The sequence below is a fragment of the Athalia rosae genome, chromosome 7 (genome assembly GCF_917208135.1).
Source record: "Athalia rosae chromosome 7, iyAthRosa1.1, whole genome shotgun sequence".
Lineage (NCBI taxonomy): Eukaryota > Metazoa > Arthropoda > Insecta > Hymenoptera > Athaliidae > Athalia > Athalia rosae.
In genome coordinates, this window is record NC_064032.1 from 11,470,822 (window position 1) to 11,494,517 (window position 23,696).

The 23,696-nt window shown below is 36.7% G+C and overlaps 3 protein-coding genes and 1 long non-coding RNA gene across 13 annotated transcripts; 2 read left to right on the forward strand and 2 right to left on the reverse strand.

The window, feature by feature from the left end:
• Window positions 1-1,422: 1,422 nt before the first annotated feature.
• On the reverse strand, window positions 1,423-11,342 carry LOC105689621 (protein phosphatase 1 regulatory subunit 16A). Of its 6 annotated transcripts, XM_048658855.1 has the most exons (10): window positions 8,785-10,087; window positions 7,991-8,254; window positions 7,614-7,916; window positions 7,390-7,532; window positions 7,152-7,277; window positions 6,988-7,063; window positions 6,427-6,644; window positions 6,171-6,342; window positions 2,943-3,256; window positions 1,423-1,864 (listed from the first exon to the last, which is right to left on the reverse strand). In XM_048658855.1, the coding sequence occupies exons 1-9, from the start codon at window positions 8,855-8,857 to the stop codon at window positions 2,946-2,948; spliced, it is 1,686 nt and encodes a 561-aa protein (XP_048514812.1). In that variant the 5' UTR covers window positions 8,858-10,087; the 3' UTR covers window positions 1,423-1,864; window positions 2,943-2,945. The 6 variants fall into 6 exon arrangements, with proteins under 6 accessions (XP_048514812.1, XP_012262201.1, XP_048514813.1 ...); XM_012406778.4 differs by lacking the exon at window positions 8,785-10,087 and adding an exon at window positions 10,107-11,342 and having other exon boundaries at window positions 1,423-3,256; XM_048658856.1 differs by having other exon boundaries at window positions 1,423-3,163.
• Window positions 11,343-11,393: 51 nt separating this feature from the next.
• On the forward strand, window positions 11,394-13,213 carry LOC105689614 (transmembrane protein 42). Its single transcript, XM_012406760.3, has 3 exons — window positions 11,394-11,642; window positions 12,189-12,335; window positions 12,889-13,213. The coding sequence occupies exons 1-3, from the start codon at window positions 11,535-11,537 to the stop codon at window positions 13,030-13,032; spliced, it is 399 nt and encodes a 132-aa protein (XP_012262183.1). The 5' UTR covers window positions 11,394-11,534; the 3' UTR covers window positions 13,033-13,213.
• Window positions 13,201-16,224, reverse strand: LOC125501827. Its single transcript, XR_007279552.1, has 2 exons — window positions 16,115-16,224; window positions 13,201-14,086 (listed from the first exon to the last, which is right to left on the reverse strand). It is a non-coding gene; the product is annotated as an uncharacterized LOC125501827 (long non-coding RNA).
• Window positions 13,762-23,519, forward strand: LOC105689625 (dual specificity protein phosphatase 15). 5 transcript variants are annotated; one of them, XM_020854395.3, is made up of 8 exons: window positions 13,762-14,064; window positions 17,073-17,659; window positions 19,678-19,794; window positions 19,904-20,028; window positions 20,111-20,282; window positions 20,369-20,547; window positions 20,633-20,833; window positions 20,923-23,519. In XM_020854395.3, exons 2-8 carry the CDS (start codon window positions 17,639-17,641, stop codon window positions 21,206-21,208), a joined length of 1,101 nt encoding a protein of 366 aa, XP_020710054.2. In that variant the 5' UTR covers window positions 13,762-14,064; window positions 17,073-17,638; the 3' UTR covers window positions 21,209-23,519. The 5 variants fall into 5 exon arrangements, with proteins under 5 accessions (XP_020710054.2, XP_048514817.1, XP_012262206.2 ...); XM_048658860.1 differs by having other exon boundaries at window positions 14,001-14,150; XM_012406783.4 differs by having other exon boundaries at window positions 14,013-14,485.
• Window positions 23,520-23,696: the final 177 nt, after the last annotated feature.

Genomic DNA, 23,696 nt, shown 5'->3' on the forward strand with positions numbered 1-23,696 from the left:
CCGAATTCTGAACTTACAAATTATTTTACAATCATATCTATAAATAACACACAAGTAACATGTAAAAATGCGTTACGGATTTATAATTACGATGATTAATTTGGAAGAACTTTTTTCTCATTATTTCATATCACGTAAACGTAGTCACGTATCAATCAAACGAGGCTAGCAATCAAGCTCTGAGCTTCTGTAGAAATTACATAACGATCAATATATTTATAATAAATTCACAATCGAATTAAAATTGGCAAGTATTTCTTCCTTTCCCTTTTCTTTTTTCTCATTTGCTTTTAATCATATGTATACTAATAACATTTATATCCTCATGCGGAACTTATCGTTAAAACTCACACAACTTGAGTGCGAATTGAATTTGCGGAATGTGAACAGAATAAAAATGCAAATGATTTTAAGGAATGACTTTTCACCGGTCAAGTATCATCCGTATTTTCTGATATCCCATACACTTGGACGATTTTGAGTTAAAAAAAAATTACGAAAGACTCGTACGACTTTTCAGTTAACCACATCGAGAACTATGCATTCAAATTCCAGAGACTTTCGCTATACGTGGGTAACAATTTTTATATTACATGTGTGGTATATGCCATTGAGCACACGCGAATCTTTTCACGTTGAAATTTGCAAAATATGATCTACAGACAGAGCACTGTTTGATAAGATGAACTATGATGTTGGCCACGATTTTATTCGCAATTGATTAGGAAGGATCTAGTCATTATTATCATTAGCTTCCTAGCACCTGAAACGCTAACTCGATTGAGCAGAATATCTGAACATAGTTCGTAAAATTTTAGGTGCTTACAATCGAAAGCAGTAATTTACTAATCACAACACAGAGTGCCGACAATTTTTATTGCAGATTGTAGCTAATAAAGGTACGAAAATTCACTGATTTTCTCTTTCCTTTTGTCTCTAATTCATAACCATATTTTTATTTTTTAATTTTTTACTTTTTTCTTGACTAGAATACAATCAGCGTTAATAAGTTTTATTCGGAAAAAGATGGACGGTTTTAATTGAGAATGTGAAATTCAACAATTTATGTAAAATAGAAATATATTTGATCGTGAATTTATTCACTATAACGACTCATATTTAGTCGAACGAATTGCAATACTTTTTAGCTAATTAATTTTTAATTCGTATCATATAGAATTCAACGGATGAAACTATATTCATTCATCAAGACGATGATTATTGCGTGATCAATGATCACATTCTTGAAAGAAAATAAAAACTCGAAGATGCGATTCTTTTTTTGTCAATCAAATAAGTAATACAATTCTATGCTCCCCTACATTACGATATTCTTACAAGGCAAGATAAAAATAATTATGAACATCCTCAATGAAATATTTTCAAGGATGCATAACGTTATTACAGCACTATTTTGAGTGGTAAAAAAAAGTATGAAAAACAAAGAATAAACGAAACTTGTATCAAATAATCATATAATACAATATAATGTAAAGCATTTACAAGTTTAAATAATTACATCTACACAATAACGTACATTATACAGCTAAAATAATTAAATTAAGTATTCTCCATGATACCGCATTTTAGATGAAACGGAATGGTTTTACCTCCATTTCATTAGTGGAAAATTAAACTATACGCAATAGCGTGTAAGTACCTCAACGATCGTCGATAAGACCTGTAGATCTGTGGATTTAATTCAAGCATAGCTTGCAGACGTCTACAGAATATAAGTAACTATACCGCAAAATTGACGCGAATAAAATTATTTCATAAGTTTATCGTCCCCATTCCATTCCATTTCATCCGTAATTTGTATGGAACAGGTGAAAATGATAACTTGCAGGATTCGATCCGATAGCTGCGGAAAATTTTATACACGTTTTACTTGCATTGGAAAAAAAAAACCAATAATACTGTCTGCGTTAACCAGTTGTTCATCGTTCAGTTAATAATTGACATATATATCGACGCATGAAACCCAAAAGAAGAGACGTAGAAAATGCAAGCCTTGTAAATTGTGTTTCTGTTTTTTTTTTTTTTATCTCGTAAGAATTTATAGTCTCTTCATTTTCCAAAATCAATGGATTCTAAGATTGTAACTTTGATTGAGCAGGATTATGTTTTTGATTTTTATCGGAAATACATTTAATGACTAGACTGCCAAAAATTTAGAAAATTTTCAGCAATGAAAATTAAAGGGTATCAGGGACTGGTTGAACCGGATAAATTGTTGCTATAATAAATTAACAAATAGTTATTGCAGAGTACAGTACATGTGACGTGGTTTTGGGATACTGTATAGGTGTGGTAGCAAGTTATGTGTTTAACGGTAACGAAAGTGAAAGTTGTTTCACCATTTTAGGGACATTTTAGGGAAAAGTACCGATCAAAAATTGAGGTATTTTTATCTGTTCTCCGGCAAAGTGGAGATCAGCAGTCATGCGTTACATGAAATAATGATAAATAAATAGCAAAACTTATTAACAATAAATAAGCTGACACCAATTGAACAGTAAACAACCATAACACATCGTAACTGCGATAATTAGTAAATTTAACATCCTCGGAGACGAAATGATAGTTTTCACCTGCGATTGTTTTGCTATAATTTAAACTTTAAGGGATGATTATCGAGAACATTGCTAACAAATGGTGAACAGCGATTGCTTGGAATGGAAACAGACGATATTCTCATTGGCATTTGTGAAATTACTTTTTTTTATAAAAATGACGTAGTAAACTCTACGTTAAAAGAACAAAAAGATGGAGACTAACATATACAATTTACAAATACTTCGGATTACACGGATCGTTCGAAAGAACGTACCATAGAGAATTTATGCATTCTAAATTCGGTGATGTGATTGGGACGACTAACGGACAGTTTAAATCTATCGGGAGAGACTTTCCAGCCTTTGAAAAATAGTGAAACTCACATTTCACATCATGACGCAGCAGCCTTTTTCTGTTTGACTATCGCCAACGATGTCACTGGTGTTTCCGGTGAACCTCTGGAAATCTCTGGTATTGACTTCTGAACCAGATATGGAGGAGATGGGCGTCGGTACCCCGTTCCCATTGGCATCGAGAGAGTTTGCGGGGGTGTGACGATTCTGGGCCCTCTGCTTCTTCAGGTCCGACAGAGATTTGACGAACACTACAGACACGTGTATGTTGATCTTGCCATTAGCATCGGTGTCGGCTGTGTAAATGGACTGCTGGTTGCCGACAGGCGGGTCAGGCCCTGCGACTGCCGAGGCAAATATGTAAATCCAAGGCTACCCCCAATTCAACTCCCTTTGCTATACATTTACATCATCTTCCACAAGAAGTACTTACTACTCCCTTCACCCTTTACCCTCCACCCTCCACCCACCCAACATCCGACATACCGGGTAAAACACGACCATCTACAATGCCAATACTGTAACTGATTGAACAAAAAGAAATATTGGAAAATCCATTCGAGAACACTTCCTGTTTTCAATATCGGAAGATCACGTTTCTTCATTCTATTTACAGCACTACTACCCCAAGTCTATTCACTACACTGATCCCTCTTATGGAATAATGAAAGATAATTGTTCGAATACTGTACAATATGGATTAATTATTATGAGTGGCGATCAAAAATTATATTACATGATTGGCAAATGTAGACAGTTTATTATTGAAATAAGCACTAATATAATACGCATTTATACAATATACTCCAATATACCAGTGCGAATATATTGAGTTGAATTTTTTTTTCTACTCGATGTTCAACTAATAAGCATGATTAAATTATTATACTCTGAAAGTGAGTGAAACGTCGCATATTTGATATATATATATATATATATAACAGATATCTGAACTTATTGTATACTTCAATTTTATACTGATATGTTTATCACAATTGACTAGTTTACTAAAAGTAGCCTATTCGATAATAATTATTACTTCAATGCTTTCCGTACTAGCAGTTAAATATGAATATTTTCAATAAATGAGGATGAAATGATTTTCCGAATGATTTCTCATGATTTTTACAATTGGCAAAACCAACTCAACCGATGGTACAAAATCAACTAGCAATGACTAATAACTTTTTTCATACATCAGAACATCCAAAGAACTAAGAAATCACACAGCTAGTTACCATCTGGAGAATGTATTGTCGAAAATGAAAATACACGTGGAAAAAAGAAAAACGTATTTTCCAAAACTACGTCATTCGTGAGAAATTACTTCTTTTTTTTTTTCATCGTGAAATAACTCATGTGCACTGGCGAAAGATTCTAGTGTATCGATTCAGTTCAAATATAAGAGACTACATTTGCAAGATGATAAGTAATTCCAACTCAGTACGTACGATTCAGCCGAAAATAAGACCAGAGTAGGTGTTGAAAAGACAAGTTTTAACCACATTAAAAAATTTCCGATAAATACCGATAAACACACAGAATACGTTATCGATGCACAAAAAAACGCACGAATCTGGATGAGTTTCGATACTTCTCAATGCGTTTGAACGACGTTTTCCGTATTTTTCTCTATGTGAATCCGTAAATCTCATCAGGGATATCTCTGGCATACCTACCTAAATGTTCGTTGAGTCAATAATGAAACTAACTGGCTAAAATCTACGCTCATACGTGCTACATGCCAATAGAATAATTAGTCAACGATCAACATTCGGCAGACTCAATTATTTTCAATTATTAGGCCGTTACTTGTGAGTCTTTATACGTGTGAATGCATCTGTTTGGAATCCAATAATACGTTCCATTTAATAGGTAGCTCTGATACAGGTAAGTTTTCTCTACTTTTCAATTCTAATGATCGATACTAAAATAAAAAAAACTGTTTCTTTTTCTTCTGTTTTAATACATGAATGTATATATACATTATGCAAAAGCAAGCGAAAATTAAATATACGTAATAAATATTTAATATAACTGTGCAAGACCAAAGTATACATAGAAATATACAAAATAAGGAATAATTAGAAGCGATTATCACGTACCCTGAGAGATTGAGAGTTAATACAGGTAGAAATAGAAAGATAAAAATAGAGAAATAGAAATAGAGTGTGAGCTGCGGGTGCATTTAGATAAGGAAGTGCCTAATAAATGATTAATCAATAAAATAAGGAGATTATAAAAAATCTGTGGATATAATATAGATCGTATGCAAAAATTGTTCTCCGTCGACGAGATGTGATATTTAAAGGAATAAGAATGTGAGATAGAAAACTGACCTCGGAATTATATCGGGAGCGCACAGTTATGGAAAAAAGAAAACGAGAGCAGGTAAATAATCGATAGCTATTATATATGAGACATTCAACATTATATTTACAAATTGGGTAATAATGCTGCTATAATATACTGGTTAGTTTTACACATTAGTTATTAAAATTCTTGTCCTTCTGTTTCTTGTAACTTATTTCATTTCTTTTCTCTCTGAAGTTAGTCAGCGTGGAAGATAGTAAATTTGATACAAATTAAATAGATGCTTGGCGTTGGACTCTGCAAATATCTACTCCATTTACCCTGTTCTGTGATCGTATTACCTGATTAATCTAGCAATTTCCTCGACCAACACGATACCGAGTTAGAGCTGATGATTAATTTTTGTCATCCATCCTCGCTCAATTTCAATAATTTTAATCAATAGAAGCGTTGAATTAACGTTATAAAGAAGACAAAACGCTGTATAGCATATGAGATTCATGCGTGACGAGAAAGCATATATTTATTAATGGTCAAAGTGGATCATCGATACATTTTCCGATTTATTCGAATTTTATATTAGTTCGAAAATAATACTTTATACACCTGAGATGATAAGTTATTATTAAGCTATACTGTGTGAGGAAATTTTTTTATTTGAAATAGGTTTTTCATACACCGCAACAAGAAATATTCGGCAGCCGCCTAGATGACGAAATATGAATGCCATATTTATGACATTGAGGATACGATAACTGTGAAATCGCAGATGGCTGGTTGAAAATAATAGTTTCAAGTTTACAAGAAAGAGAGTAAATAAAATAGATGGTAACAAATAGGATAAATCGATTATTCCTTCTTGTGAAACTTTGATATATACTACCACCTACCACAATAATCTACTGAACCACAACCAATGCAAGCAAAAGAAGCCACGAAATATACCTGAGTCCTTGTCCACGTCTTCGTGTAGAAAAGAATCATTGTCTTTCCCTTCAGGACCTCTCCGAACAGCGGGAGTTAGACTCGAAGACTCTGTATCTTCGGTCGTGCCGTCAATCATATTTGTACTATTCTCCGAAGGTGTCACATTCTGTGTGGGCGTTCCAACGTATGTCTGAATTAAGATGAAAATTTGCTTATTAAATTGAAAAGCTTCGAAATATTATGATGGGAGTTATAGATCGTTGAAAAATTCGACCTGCTGAGCCTGTAGCCTGAGTCGAGCTTCCTCCTGCGCATCTTTTTTCGTAGTAAGGACTTTGTCCCTGATGGATGTTCTACGAACACTTTGCGTGCGTGTATTTATGCTTTGAGATCTGCGTACTCTTCTCTTCTGCGCTTCTTGAAGTCTCTTACTTTCCTGCTCCGTTTTAAGCTCCATTATTCGCTCTCTCAGCTCAGGATCTTCACAGATGTCTGCGGCAAATGTGAAGTAATTTTGAATCACTGATTGTGGGGCTTGACTATCGTGGAATATTTTTAAAACCGCGAACTACAAGTACGACGAGCCATAAAAAATATAAAATGCTGGGTATTACACCCTTCAGAGTCATCCCAACTTAATTTTATCTCTGATACAACAACTTAATTTACTGTGGGAGCTTATGATAATAAATTTTCTGCGATTTCTGAGTTTCAAACGCAACATTACTTGTCCTTGAATGCTACGTAGAATAGCTCAACGTCACTTGTTGACGCTGAAGTTTACGTATCACATATGAAACTCCATACCGTTTTAAATATGCGAACTTATAATTACCTGCAGGAGTTTCCTCATGTTTGTTTTTAGCGTTCAAGTCCGCTCCGTTGTGCACCAATAATTCAAGCACCTCCAGCTGGAATTGAGAGACGAGTTGTCTAGATAACAATATTGATTGAGAAATAGATTATTCTGTAGTATCGCTGAATATAACTGGATCTTACATGTCCCCAGCAAGCAGCCGCATGAACTGGTTGCCACTTGTCATTGTCTATGACATCTGTTGATACATGTTGATCAAGGAGGAATTCAACTACTCTAAGGTAGCCATTTGCTGCTGCTATATGAAGCTATAATATTAAAGAATAGGATCCAATAAATGAAAATTTAGAGCGAAACTTGGATTTCTGTTCTACTTTATATGAAATTCATTATAGTGAGCTGTCTTGTATTCACACTTACAGGTGTTGCACCTTGATGATCGGTGTATTCGAGGTCGCCACCTTGCGAAGCTATTTTTTGAAGATCTCGTAGCATCTGTACTTCCGTTCCGGCCCTAGTCTCATCTATCAGCTCTTGTGTAACGCCCCGTCGCGCCATTTCACCTAGGAAATCGATATTGATTTATATTATTTCGAGGCATAATCACTCATCCCAATAATAATACTTTGCTATAATAAATTCACCTTCTATACAGTCTAGTGTTTTCTCATCTTCACATATATCATAAGGCATATTTCCATCGGCGTTGACAGCCAGCAAATTTGCACCCCTTGCAATGAGGTACCGCACCAAATGCAGGTGGCCACAAGTAGCTGCTGCGTGGAGTGGTGTCCACTTCTCACTGTCTTCTGCATTCACGTTTGCTCCAAACTCGACAAGTATTTTCATCATCTCTTCATTATCATCGATACAACATTGGTGCAGGGCAGTTAGTCCATCTTCATTTGTAGAATCAGGATTCACACCCTTTTTTAAAAGCCTCCTCACTAGAAGGGGAAAAAAATTGCTCATATGAATGTAACTCGAAACAATATTCCAAGGTACACTATTTGATACAGACCTTCGTCTATGTCGTTTCTCGCTGCAGCTTCCAAGAGCATTACGCTATCGCTGAAGAATATGTGACGTTTGTTGCTTGGGTGCTTATGCTGGTGTCGCAGCCACTCCTTTTCTCTATGGCGCCATTGCTTAAGCTGCTGAACCCTCCGATGTCTGGCCAAGTGCAGCCTCTCCTGAGTAGTGAGCCTCTCGATGTGTATCATTTCGGCCACTAAATCGGAGTGTTCCATGACTATCTGTTTGTAAGTTTTGCAGCTGTATTTACCTGGATGAGAAAGATATGTCAACCACATGGCGATGAAATAATTTCTGTCCTATGATGAGGTAGACCATACACATTGAAGTCAAATATGTTAGAAGACAAAGAGACACCTTTTTACAGAGCATGAGCAAATTCAACTACAGTAAATATGTTAAACTAAGTGTAGCTGCTTCGAGTTTTCTTTACTCAGACTTAATAAACTTTGTCGATAAGATATCGCAATGAGATCAGCATCAGAGAAGCAGGAATATTCTTGCAGCTTATAAACCGCTCTATTTAATGAAGAGCACAAATCGAATCGGTAAGTATTATTCTTATTCTGATTGTATTGCATCAGACTATATACCAACAAAAATTTGATACATTTCCACGCTTACAATCACAATATTCAAGAAAAATTGTGCCTCAACTATCACTCCACCCACATTACATTATCACCACAGGTTTGCCTAGCTGTGGATTACGGAGTCTGCCTTTATAATAATTAATTGATCAAATATGAATATTCCAATTCAAATAAAGTTTCCAAGTACCTTTGTGGCCACGAGATTTACCAGCGAGCTTAGTCAAGCAAGAAGCTCCCTGATGAACTCTATTCTTCATCATTTCACCATATAAATAAATCACCACTAATAGTTGCAACGGGTCTAATACGTTAATGACTCTACACGTGCCTGTGTTTGATTGAAAAAGAGTTTAAAAAACAGCAAGCCACACAGTAATTGGGTGGCAGCAGCTGATGTAGCTTCACGCTTGTCCAGAGCGGAACACACCTGATTCTCATCACAGATCTGGTGCGTCAACAACCGGTGCCATCAAGATGTACAATGTACACATGGATGGGCCTGGTAATCCTCCTCTGTCTGCGCAATGTTTATACCACTTCAGATAATTAGTGAAAAAATATGTCACCAGCCCAGATTTTCAAACAATTAGTATAACGAATGAACTGTCTCGCAGTGAATAATAATGTGCAGACTATCACGCTTCTTTTATATCGCTGTAGAAAATGATCCAGAATTTATGTATGAATAATGATATATTATCTGAGTGTAGCTTTCACATCAATTCCTATTTTCATTTTTTAAAACAAGACAAGAGTAATTTCCTTTTTGTAAGATTTGAGACCGAATTGGGATCATAGGGACTCTCATAAAATCCCACCATAGTAATTGCTTTCAATTTACTCCAAAAATAATTTTGAAATACTTGATAAATTTATTATTTCGAAACCATACAATACATTTGAATTATGTGACAATGAATTATTATACATCTAGTGAAACAAGTTTTGAAAATATATACATATTTGAATATGATTTTTTTTGTTTTTCGACCATGATTATTACAGAGAAATTTATAGGTACATCTAAAAATGAATAAGCGAAATAAGTATCAAATAATTGTACGAATAAGTATTCCTATAACACATCATTCGAGTTTTCGGAGCAACAAATTCCTGCCTCTCATTATCTTATCTGATCATCAATATGTACGCCTATTATGGCTATGCAGTGTATTTCATATCCATACAACGTAAACGTATAATTATATGCACCATGAAATAATAAAAAACAAGAACTAACAAATGGAATTTGAAGAAAAAAAACTATTTGTTGTGCGCAACAATGAAAAAAACATAATCAAATCTCGCGTATATGTGATCATAAAAATTTTAATTTGATCCAAACTAATATTAAGATATGAAAACTAATTATTTAATTGTTTATAAGTACCATACCACGTTACTTGGTATCGACAAATAGCGTAATAGTAAAAATTGAAATCTAATCTGGAATGATAGGTCAGAACATAAATAAAATTATACAGTCATTAATTATAATAATATACTCACAATATTTTCAATTGTTGTATATTTGCGGTTGTTATATCACTCGCAGGGAATCCCCCGACTGCAGTATAATATAACTGAGTGAATGTTGTGTGGAATATATGTATATTGGAATGTGGCAGAACGACGCCGTTGTTCTTTTCTATCCTTTTTTTTATATCACAATATACTTTCTTATTTATATGTATTTATTACCTATGCTATGTATACAGAAGTATAATGAACGATGCATGCACAGTATGGTACATACTATGTGTTAAAATATTCGATCGTTTTGAACTTTAATATTGGAATGTTGTAACGGTAATTCTAACAATAATTGACACGGGAAATAGTTTAATTTATAACACTACATGTACACTGTACGAAAATTATCAAAGACAATTATAACTCAACATGATAATTTTATTGTTATTGATAAATTATTATAGACACTTCATTTTTCGTTTATATGGGATTACATTGCAATATGACGGATGTAACAGGCCGACTTTGTATGTATGGATTTTTCTCAATTGCACCCGTTTCAATTTTATGTGAGAAATTTTGAAAAAAATGTGGCAAAACAAATGAATAACAACGAATATGAACAAACGAATGTGAATTGAATTGTTTTAGATCACAAATATGTTGCTGCTTCACCTGCAGCCCAGTTGGCTGGCTAGCTGGCCAGCTAACAGAAACACTTCTGAACAACTTTTCAATGTAACACACCGCACACCACGTATCCAATTGCAGCATATCTTGTACTATGATCGTATGCCATTTTTAAACTATATACCTGCTACTTTTCCATCTCTCTTTTGTTTTTTCTTTTCTCTATCTTTCTCTCTCACTCTTCTTACCTGCAGGTAAAACTCGTACCTTTACCTGCGGTACCTGTCCGGTATGGAAAACTCGACCGATCAGCACTAATATTTCTCATAATGATTTTTGCAGTGTTATTAATGTTAAATAAGAACTATGTTTACCAGAATTAATCGAATAATGAACGATCGTTATTCTTATTTCAAACTAACTCGGGTCGTCGAGGAGGCCGCCATCTTTCTTTTGTTTCTTTCGCTTCGTCTTTGTTTTTTCTATCTTTTAAATTATCTTACAAGCGATTTTGTTATAGTTTGAAAATGTACATTGATTATTCCGGTTAAATAGTCGCTTATTTTAGATGCAGTCTTGGATATTTCGTTATTGGATATTTTCAACGGCTGCTTGTTAAACTCGACATCAGATAAACCCGGAGTACCGTTCACTCGACCAGTTTTAGTTCGCTTCAACGGTTTTAGTACCCGCATGCGCCATGCATCAAACCATATTGAACTTTGGCCTGAAGGAGCCATTGGAGGAAAGTTTCATTGATAATTCATCAGATAATAAATAATTACTCAGGATTGTTGATTCTGAAGATTTTACAAAAATTCTTTGTCTTCGAATATGGCGGAAAAAGCTGGAAAAATTCATTTGTCCGTCGTTGCTGGATTATGTGCGACGCTTGGTAGTTTGTTCGGAAAATTATCCGGTGGCATTGAAATGACGTCTACAGTAAGTAGAATCCAACATGGCGTTACATCTAACGCGCCAATTTCAATTCTTCCGGTTCGAATTACTTCGACTTTCTTCTGTCTTTTATTTTCAACGGACGATTTTTCTTTTTTTCCGCTTCACTCATCAGGTTCGAAATTATTGAGTTGAAGGTTCCTTGTTTATTCTAGATTACTTTATAACTTCAGCGTACAATTACCTTAATTTTTCAAAAAATAGACTGAGAAATAAATAGATAAATAAAACGCAAAAAAATTGAAGATGGATAACGTAGATGTCCACATGTTCGCGCTGCAATGACACGACATGATCACGCAATTCAGTCGTTAGTAGGAACAAAAACTAAAATTATTCGTTTTTCGTACTTTTATCTGAAAAATCAATACATATTATGCCTAAGAGTAAGTTATGAGTAAATTTTTGAATTCCTTTTCACGTCTTCAATTTTGAATTCACAAATGAATCAGTATCGGAAATTACAGATTCACCAGCAAAAAATATCGCGCCTTCTAGAAAATCCTAAATTTCTCGTTTTCTCTTCCACAGATTTTCATATTGATTAAATTGAGTCTTCTCGTGCTAATGATCACCGCCAATACAGCCGGCTGCACATTTTTTGTCAAATCTTTACAAGGTTGCGGTTCTTCGCTTCCTGCTACCGTGGCGAGTGCGGCAACGAATTACTTCTGTTCGGTGAGAATTATTATGACGACGATCGAAATAAAAAAATTCAAAAACTCTTTCTGAGAAAAAAAAAAAACTGATAAAAACGGTATCGAAGTCTACGTGATTGCTATAATATATTCGACGCCGATATCCGCTGTGTGATCGTTGAATTGAGACGGATCGATAATTGTACAATCGCTATCGCCATTATCTCTATAGATATACTCAAATACGACACACAGCATAACTTTGAGCATAGCGTATTGTAGTATTTTTGTTTTTTAACAATAGTATGTACGGTAGTCTAGATTCTTCCGAATCTTATCACGTAATAATCACGAAGCAATTTTACGTAGCTATATAGCCAATCTGCAATATTAAACGAGATGTTATCCGATATTTCCATGTCACAAAGTTTTATCTGTACGTACACTTTTACCTAGAAAAAAAAAACCAAACGAATGTGGAACACGCAAGACAATTTTTTTCAACCTCACACGTGCAACGTTTTTTTCTTTCATTCAAATTCATACTTACATGTGGTAAATTGTTATTAACAAAGAAATAAATGTCCCCATAGGCTCTCATGGGTTTTCTAATATTCGGTGAATCGACGTCTCTGATGTGGTGGACTGGAACTACTTTGGTACTCTGCGGATTATTGCTGATTTGCTATGCGCCAACCGTTGCCAAAGTGACCAAGAGCGAAAAACTTAAAGAATAATAATTAAGAAGAGATAACCAAATCGAATACCAAAAAAACAAAATCATCTGTACACAGGAATACTCATACCTTTGATACTATAACTGGTGATTGATGATACATAACGCTAAGATTTAGATTTAAACGATGTGTAACAAGTATTAATGTAAAAATAAAGAACAAATTTTGTACGACTCGATAATAATTAGGTTTATTACGCTTAAACGAAAAAATAAAAAAGCTGATTGGGTAATTGGACTGAAAACGTATCTGCGGAAACAAAGAAATCTGTGACTTTCTCTCACACACGAAGGAATCTAATATAGATAGGAAGTAAGAAGATAAAAATTTCGATACTATAAAACTGCAGATTAATCATTTTTCGTGTCTAACAAGATTGTCAAAAAAACTTTTTCGAGTAATTCGCTCTCTATAAAGACGAAAACTGAAACAGATTCTTTTGAACAAGTTCGCGTACACAGTGAACGTACGCCATGTAAAAAAATTTCGAAAAATGTTATCTATCGAAATAAAAGGAACAAATAAGAAAGAAAATGCGAGAGAGCGGTTGTTGGTAACGACGTTGCGGAGGACGCATCGCGTCGCGACGTCCCGGACCCACCTCACTGCCGATATTCTGAGGTATCAGCGTCTCCGTTGGGCCGGGAGAAATGACACGCAGGGGTTGATTCTGCGGTTGGTTTTCTCTTGACCAGATCCGCGCATCGTCTCATTTCATTTCTCACGAATGTTTAAATATTGCCAACAGATGTATAGGTGGATGGGTGTTCGTCTGATGTACGCGGATATTTCATGCATATACGTATAGCTGTTTTTGGCGATTACCGGTAGCATGGGGAATTATCGAGCGGCGCCTGCGCCTCCATGAGACTGCTTGACGCCGACGTCGTCGACGTCGAGTCCTACGTCGACGTCGGAGCACCCGTGTATTACGAAAACGTACCGGGATCCCAGTTATGGTGCGTCGTGCTTTTCGGCCGTACGTTTTTAACGGGCGGAGTCCCGCGAGCTGCCGAAGTTTATCGTCTCCGGGTAATCGCCGAACCGCGATACTCTAGAGAAAACGAGAGAAAAAAAAAATAATTCAAATAAAATTCATATTAAACACGATTAGAAAAGTAGACAAAAGAACAATTTTCTAATTAATCCGTTCAAAATACATAGGACCTCCTACTCCGATAAGACGTTCATACGTTGTTTCTTTCTTACGATGATATGCAACCGACATATGCATACAAATAAGACACCGCGCGCGGTACAGAACGCCCTGATTTTCGCCCCCAGATTTTTTCGAAAAATCAAGGAGGGATAGGCACGGATAAGCTATTGTCCTTGTTCTAATTTCACTATTTGTGGAGTCGAAAAGCTCCCTCAAAAAAAAAAAAGAGGAGAGACAAACAAACAAGTTTGTTCAACGGCGAGTCTATAGTAGATATGGGCGGCGTTGAATAGGGTAATCACAACGACAATTTTTAATTGTTATCGTTAATTATCTCGAGGATCGGTTGGGGTGGTTTACGGCCTTTATCGCGATGTTTACATAATTACGGCGCGTGCAGTTATCTGATAGGTATTTATTTAAACAGTTACACGGTTTATTAGGGCGGGAAATTTACCGTACGTAGTTTTGCAGAGATATCGTATGCTTTGGTCCCACGATTTTTATACCTCTAACATTAAATTTCGAATCAAAGGATTTCAAACTCATCAAAGATTCTCTTTTTGCTCTGCGTCATGTGAAAATATTTTTATGAAACACACATAACGTGAATAAATATCTCTTCTGATTCTAACTAAATTTTTTAAGGTCATTGTAATTACAACACTTCACCAGGGACAATTATTCCCACGCCCTAAATTTTACGAACATTTTTTATTTTTTTAATTTTAATTTTTTTCTATTTCTTTTTCACAGCCGTGCGTACGTGTGATATAATTAGTCAAAGTTTGAGTAACTACTTCCGTGCGTGTCTACGGACTGAAATTTTCCCTCCCTTGGATATTTTTTTTTTTGTTGCATTTTTTTTTTTTTTGTTGGTCCGCCGGAACGATGAACATGTAATTTTCATAATGAACGGATTAACCGTCATATAAAACCAAGTCTTACGCTATAATTTTATCGGAAATGCACGCTGCACGTGGCAAATTACTATCCCTCCTAAATAGGCAATATTCGTACATACAGTCTGTCATAAGAGCACATTATGTATGACCAAGGCCCATTATTCAATTGCCTCTAATTCGACTGTTATTTTCTTGTTCGGTGCTATTAGCTAGAATTCGCGTAGTTACATTTCCTTATAAAAAGATGTAGCTGTGTACGAACATATGTAACGTAACGTACTCTCACAGCTGGTCAGATTCTGGCACATTTTGTTGGATTGATATTTTCACAATGTGAATGTATTGGCTCGTTTGGACGAATGAAATTTTCCCAACGGTATATATTTAAGAATTATCCCATCGAACCAATTTTTTTGCTTCTCCTTTTCAAGAAATGAACATCAAACCAACCACGGCCAATTTCCTCAATTACTTTGCGCAAATGAATTTATCTCTCCAGTATATATTCGATGGTCCCAGAATTGAAGCTTCTGGATGTACTTTGTACAGCCCATATACCTATCCGAAAGTGAAATGTGCACGTTATACCTATGCGTAGTTAATGCCTGGTATAATAAAATCGGTGAAAAGTTCTTCTTCCGCTAATTAGCGCACTCGAATCTTTAGAGCAATCGTATGTAGTATGTAAAGTGCTGGCGTTCAGAATTCAACCGCGTCGTTTGATATTCCGTTTCTATGTGTATCTGAATTCATAACACATACCCACGGTGTATATTTACTGTACCGATTCAAATATCTGTGCGTTAAGCGTTTTGCCGATATCTCACATGTGAATTGTACGTGCACGTTAGCATACGCGTGCATAAAATGTGCATGTGTGTGTTTGAGAACGATTCACAAACGAGTAACAAGACAAATCCGTCGAGATTTTTTCTATTGGGCAACAAAGAATAGAAAATACGTTACAAAAGGAGAATGAAAAATTATTTTTTGTTCTTTCGAATTTCAGAATACTTACTCCATCGATGATTCTATCAATTGAATCTTTCCTCTGCCATCGTGTGGAGCCGAAAATTGAAATTATTTCGCTGAAAAATTCGAGAATTTAAAATCGCGTATATCAGAATTCATATCTGCGGGTAAAAGTTGTTGACGAAAATCGCGACAGCTGTTGCGGGATCAAAAACCATATTTGTTTCATTCGAAGAGTAAAAATAGGGACGACATATTGTACGGGTAGATCGAAGTAAAACCCATTCGTTCAACGAAATTGGATACGCAACTTCAACTGTATATGTATACGTATGTCATACATGGTACATTACACCTATAGGTATACATGGGCATGCCTATATGTAACGAAGTTGTTTGCTCTTGTTACTAGTTTGTTTGAACTGAAAACTGAGAAATTCGGCGTGCGAAACTCCGAGGCTTCCGAAAACAATCCCATCGCGGCCAAGCCTTTACTTTTTGACCTTCGCGTCTGCATGCGAAGCAAAAAGAGTAGAAAAAATTGAAGCCGATGAAAGAAAAGAAAATTTCGTTCGAATTTCCGTTTATACGATATTTCGAAAGGTCGTTATCCTTACAGGACATTGTCTACGAACGATTTCAAGGATCGAATAATTCGATTTCGATTATGCCGATTATTCAGACACTAACTGCACTCTAGAAATTTGAGAACGAAAAACTGAGATCTTACATGACAAATAAATTGAAGCATAACCGTCGCGATTCACGTACAAATCTTTTGGATTCGTCAAAAATTGTATTGCTATCAGGCAATAAAAAGTTATGGCGCATATCTCGTGAATTTACCTGCACGTCCATGTTGTATAGCTAACGTGGCAACTTAAAATAATGGCCACGTCAACCAGACTAAATAATTGTACTTATAGTCTTAACTTTTGCTCTACTACACGGCCATAAGTTCGTACGCGTGTATGAATAAGCATTTTCTTCTGAACTTCTTTCAGCCTTCGGCGATTCAATATACTTTGAAACAAGTGTAAAAATCGTTCCACACGACATCGACGAATGAAAATGAAAGAGAAAAATCGCCAAAAATTGCACGGATATACGTTGTAAAATACAGCTCTATGTGCGGTGCGGGAGAATGATGAAATTTCAACGAAAAAATTAATGAACAATGGACTTTTTCGCGATAACCGTGCAATAGATATTTTAAAGAACATTTCGAGATGACGGTGTCGTTGTTGTCGCCCGTTTCACAGGACTCGATGATTTTTTTATCCCCTCAAGAATTGATAACGACAAACGTTATTGAGAATCAGCATTTTCGTTATTATTACTTTTTCAAAAAACGTCTACAGCTAAACACTGAAAAAGACAATTGCAATTGTAACGGAAGAAGGTAAAGACGATGACAAGAAGCGGCGGGAAACAGGAAGGAAATCGGGACCGCAGAACTGCCGCAGAAAGCCGGAAACGATACATCAAAAAGACAACGGATTGATGGCTAACCGCCACTGCCGGCACAAATACGACCCTATTATTCTTCTGTACTCGGATTTCAATAGCCATGGGGAATGGCATGAACAAGGTAAAACGAGAATCAGGTACGCGTATAAATATATGATTACCAACTGAAGTACGATTTCTTTTCCCCCGGTTCAAAGTGCGAGGCCAGTACGTTATAACACTTCAGTTGAAACATATATGTTCTTTTATTTCTTTCTTCTTCTCGCTAACGACCCGTCTAAAAGCTCTGGAGAATCTCGCGAGTTTGAAGAAATGGCTAGAAGCAGAGTCGGGGGACATATTTTTAGATTCGCGAAGCAAAACTGGAAATGATTACTATATATATATATATACACGGTAATGTTCCGAGGGGGTAAGAAGGACTTTTGAAGAAATGACACGACCCGCGCAAGTGTGAAGAACGGAAAAAAAATTGGGTGTTGAAAAATTTAAATACAAGCTCTCATTTACAACGCCGCATGGGATGGTTCGTTTCGCCTATGACTTGATACTTAACATTGGAGAAAAAATCTTTTCGTAAAGGTACGAGGAGCCGGCGTATATCGAAGCCGAGTCTTTAAAGCTAAGTAAATGCTCTTTAAGCTTCCTATATCCTTTTGGCTTTTACCTCCCCTGGTGATATAAAGCTGCAGTATCCAGTTGCTCAGCTATTCACACAATTACGAACGTCTCTGTTTTCGTTAAAATTTACTTGTGATTCTACACCAGATGTCATTTGTCGCGATAATCGTAACCGACGGAAAATTTGAGAATTCGTTTACAAGTCAAATTTAATATGTATTCGAAAAAGAGAAGAAAAATTCGAAGCAGAAGGATCAAGTTTCGATTGATCGGGATTTACGTTGAGAGAAAAAATCGTGAAGATGTACGAAATTTGGCTGTAATTCTGGCTCATGAATAGCACAGGATTATTCTGGCATGGATTACACGAAAGCGCGGTTGACACGAAACAGAAATTTCTCAGGACATGATACCAGCTGGCTGGTTGAAGCCAGAAACACTGGCTTTGTACTGACAAACGGGCATCGATCGATCTTCGAAACGATGAAAGTGATAGTATTTTATACGCGGGGTACCACAGTAGCAAACCTGGTTATCGCATGTTATCAGTAAATGGTCATTTGTGTATCACGCTATACCGGAGCTTTTTCCGAGGCTACGCTAAATTTTCACATTCTACCCCTGTCTGACGCTACAGCGAAACGTGATCAATTTAATTAAAAATTGAAAGGAAAGAAAAATTGTCGATTCCGTTTTAATACACGAAATTTTTTCATCACGCCAGTAAGATTGAATCTAATTCACCCTCGTAATAATATCTACCCCGGAGTATGTGTGGATAAAAGAATCGAGTCAAAGTGACCTATACATCGATATGTTGATATACTATACATTGCGAGTCAACTTATATAGGGCAAATTATTTTCATCTCGATAGTTTGTTCCCAAGTGCCGGGGAGTGGGGCGATCGATTTGTCTTCTGCGGGTCATCGACCGCATTGTTAGAATCACGCACTTCCTCTTCAATGAAAAACGCGAATGTTTTAGATTTACTTCGGAGAATTACTGAAATAGCATTTCTCCAATGTTACAAACGATTGTATCTCGTTCGCCGTTGACGTATAAATTTTTCGGACCGTTATTCGAGTAATTTTCGCGGCCGTTCGGGGGTAAGCGGACGACAATTTTACAGAGCAGGTAATTAGCGTTGCTTCGAGAACTGCAAGTTGAACAGAAAACGATAATATATTCATGACCCGGTTCACGACGTTACAACGACGATTACCGCGACCCTTGTAATATCAGCATATTTCGATTTTACACCTATACGTCGTCACACGTGTGACGATGACGATTATTCGCTATTCAAATATTGCCTCATTCCGTGCACCCTTTTTAGCGAGATCGTTACCGAAGATCGTGTCCAGAATAAATTAGTACCCCTAGAGAGGTGGAGAGAAATTCAAGAATTAGGAAAATGACACACTTCGCGACACCATCGGCTACTCGGTCGTCATACACGTCGGTCGCTTATGTGTCAAAAAACGGACGACGATATTCCCGATTCTTCTATTTTAAGGTCTTACCCGGTCTCTACGTGGGTAATTATCGGGACAGCAAGGACGCTGCTCAGCTGGAACGATACGAGATCACTCATATTCTCGCCATCCACGACGCCGCACGGCGCCTGCATTCCGTAAGTGTGACGACGACGAAAGCTTGTGCAGCACTGTATGCGAAAAAAAAAAAAGTCGCTGACAATAATGAGACGTAATTCAAATCGCCCCGATATTATTCTTCAACAGGACAAGCATTACCTCTGTATCTTAGCTGCCGATACTCCCGATCAAAATCTAACGCAATACTTTCCCCTCTGCAACGACTTTATTCACGCAGCTAGACTGAGGGGTGGAAACGTTCTGATTCACTGGTAACTAAACTCGCGATTAGCGATGAATTTTTCCAAAAAAAAAAAAAAACCAAAAATTATCTTCGACATATTTCTTACGCAGTTTAGCCGGGATGTCCCGCAGCGTTACGGTGGCTGTGGCATACATAACGAGCACAACGGAACTCTCTTGGAAAGAGGCATTGAAAGTTGTGCGAGTCGGTCGAGCGGTCGCAAATCCCAATGTCGGTTTTCAGCAACAGCTCCAAGATTTCGAAGCAACGCGTCTCCAGGAGGTTTGGATAACGTTCCTTGAAACGACTACCTGATGTACGGTCTGATACACGATAATTGCAATACTTTTGTATACCTCGATTCACAGGAAAGACGTAGATTGAAGGAACGGTTTCCCAGTCTGGCCCTCGCAGCATCGGACGGGGAGATTTGCCGGGCAGCTTTGTGCAATTACGAAAGTCTGGCGTTGGCCAGAGAAGTCTGCGAAGGAAAATGCGCCATGGGTCGCACCTGTCCGACCGGCCTCTGCAGGCAACCGTCCAAAAGGTACAGTATTTATGGCAAACGGAATCTCTGGAAATCCGTCGAATAAATTAACGTCGTCAACTTACGGAGCGTAATCAATTTTCAGGACTCTGAGGAGGAAGTCATCGACCACGAGTACAACCAGTTTAACGACCGGCAGAACACCGCCACATTCGCCGAGGATGCTACCGTCCGCACCACCTTCTCCGTCGTTCCCTAGATCAGCCAGTACGATCTCCTCGGGCCAGAGACCACGCAGTGGACCGGCAGGTCTTCATTCTTACACAGGATCTGCACCCCCGTCCAGGTGAATTCAACTCGTCGATTTTGAAAAATTTATGCAACGGGTCATTAACGAATATCCATCTTCACGCTTCTTCGATTCATTTTTTCCAGAGCTGTGTCTCGGGTGGATCTTTCCAGCGCTGTTGCCTGCAGCAGCAGCAGCAGCACTACGAACATTTCAACGATAGGTAGAAGCGGAGCGGCGTCCACCCCGGCTGGAAATAAATGGAAACTCCGCACAGGATCGGCTCCTGCGACTCCGAGAGCTACACCGCCAGCCTCTCCTCAGCACTGGCCACGCTCTAATCTCGGAGTTCAATCGTCTCAGCCGAGAGTCCCACTGTCTCCGCAACTCCAGCCTCGTAATCAGACCGAATCAAGAAATTCGATAACGTAACGGTAGGACTACGATAGTCCTGAGTCCGTCGGGTCACGGGTGGGGTGACACATGTTTCCTGTATCGAAGAGAGTTGCCAGTTTTTCCCTGAAAATTAGCAGCAGAAGTTTGATGGGGGATGGGTAAATCATCGACGAAGTTTATGTAGCAAACTAAAAATGTTCCGTCAGCATTCGAGTTGTTTTTCAGTACCGTCCATATAATTATGAGTCGTTGAAGAGTATTTGCAACGTCGGATCAATCCGGAGATCTGTGAAAAATGAATGATGTATGAAAATGACAAAATAAAATCAGGACAAAACTGTAAAAATATTGTTTTAGTATCCAAGTTAACGTCGTGATTGTTGTTACGTATATTCTACACGTATGAATAATATTATACAAAATATTATACAGATGCATACATGTTATAACGATTGTTGCGCGCGAAGATCAGATTATATATTAATTGATACAGATATTACAGAATATCACGGAATATTATATTGGAAAAAAATTTTATGTAATTGTTGTCGAACTATACTTATCCAAATGATGAGTATATCGATATTATTATATAGTCTATAATATTATATCGTTGTTGAATGGATCACTCACAAGTCCGCACATTGGATACAATTGAATGCACGTGAAAAGCACCATAAATGTCCAACAAGCACCAATCTACCGAGCACTCGCTGAAACTATCGTATTAATTTCGCGGTAAATTGCTGATTTTCACAAATAATACGACCAAAAATATTTTCGGTTAAAAGCTACAAAAAAATTTCATCATCAATTCGTAATTGAATGAAATGATTGACGTACAATCGTTTTTTTTTTTTTTTCTAATTCTCCGTCAATTTCTTAGAAAGGACTTGCACAGCGAAAAATTGGAAAATATAAATTCTGTCGAATAGGGGAATTCATACGAATCACTTTATCCGCGCAAACATGGAAAAGTCCTCCGTCATATCTTATAACGATGTGATTGTTACTACAATCTGGCGAGGAATAATCAATTAGTATTAATGTCACGCGCCCAAAATTAGTGCAGCACGTTACAAATTATTATTGATATTAATTATAGAATGGTCAGAAAAATCTGCGATAGCTTGAATGCCTTAGCTATAGTATGCCACTATTTTTACGTGTAGTTCTATAACACATACATAATAATGAAAGATATCAGTATGAAATATTGAGATGACATCCCTCGTTTATCATAGTGAAATAAGGTAATATAATTCAAATAAAATCGATGCGATTTTGCTTGATCATATCGAGTTGTTAAGTTTGATATGATAAGTTAAAATGGGTTGAGGATTCTTTAATGAATACAATAATATTAACATAATAATACCAGTAATAATAATAACAATACAATTATTATTATTACCAATATACTTATACATTATAATAACACTAACGTTAACGGGTGCTATTTTTAAAATATATCGCTAAGATTATTGCCACTAGTTATTATAGTAGTGAAAGGGAGTTTACTCCTAGACAAGTTCAAGGAAATATTGTGCAATTTGATGAGGAAATATGGCTAGTCGTTGTTGCAACGAAGATTCGTACCTTCTTCACCTTAGTGGTTTCGAGTGGAGAGAAACACGAATTCTAAAAATTGCAGTATGAAAGCACGAAAATCTTTTTCTTTCGCACATCACGAGCAAACTACGACTAGCTATAAAGAGAGATGGAACGGATGGTTGTGAAAATTGTACCTACTATCGTCGGTTGGAACATGTTAGACAATTGCCAGGATAATTATTTGGCATGAAAGTGCTTGAAAATATCATAAAATTTCCCGGCTACGCTTGCGATAAGGTTCAACATATGAAATATGATAAATTGCAGCTTGAATTTACAGAAAGAAATGAGCGAAGATGCAAATCGCTGTATCATAAAACTGTTAACAACTGCAGTAGGAGTTGTTTGGTCGTTAGAATCAGACGTAGATTAACATTTCAAGAACTTTGTACCTGAATCAATGAAATCCTGAAATTTGTATACATGTATTTCATCATTTGTGATTTAAATTAATTTTCTGAGATACATGCGGCTGGATAAATCAAGGATAGATGGGTGTGAGGGTAAAATAAGGAAAAAAATTCGGGATTGCTCGGCAGTATTTGTATCGTGCAAAAAAACCAAATAAATAACTCGAACCGAGAGATAGGGATTGTCTCAGTACACAAACTGCGCCGACAGTGCAGAAGTTTCTTTCTAAAAATTTCTCATTTATACATTTAAAACGTTTCGTGCTAAAAAAAGCTGCGATAAAAAATTGTTCAAAAAGCTTAATAAAAATTTCTTTCACAAATTATAATCTTCATCAAACTTTATTTCATTCTGCTTTACAGCTGAGACGTCCGAAACTTTATGATGGTGCAGAATCCTTCGTTTATTCTACGAGGATGGACAACGGTTTACATTACAGAATATAAAATACGCTTTAAAGTTGGCTAATTTCCGGTTGCTCGGTGTAAGCGAGTAGGTT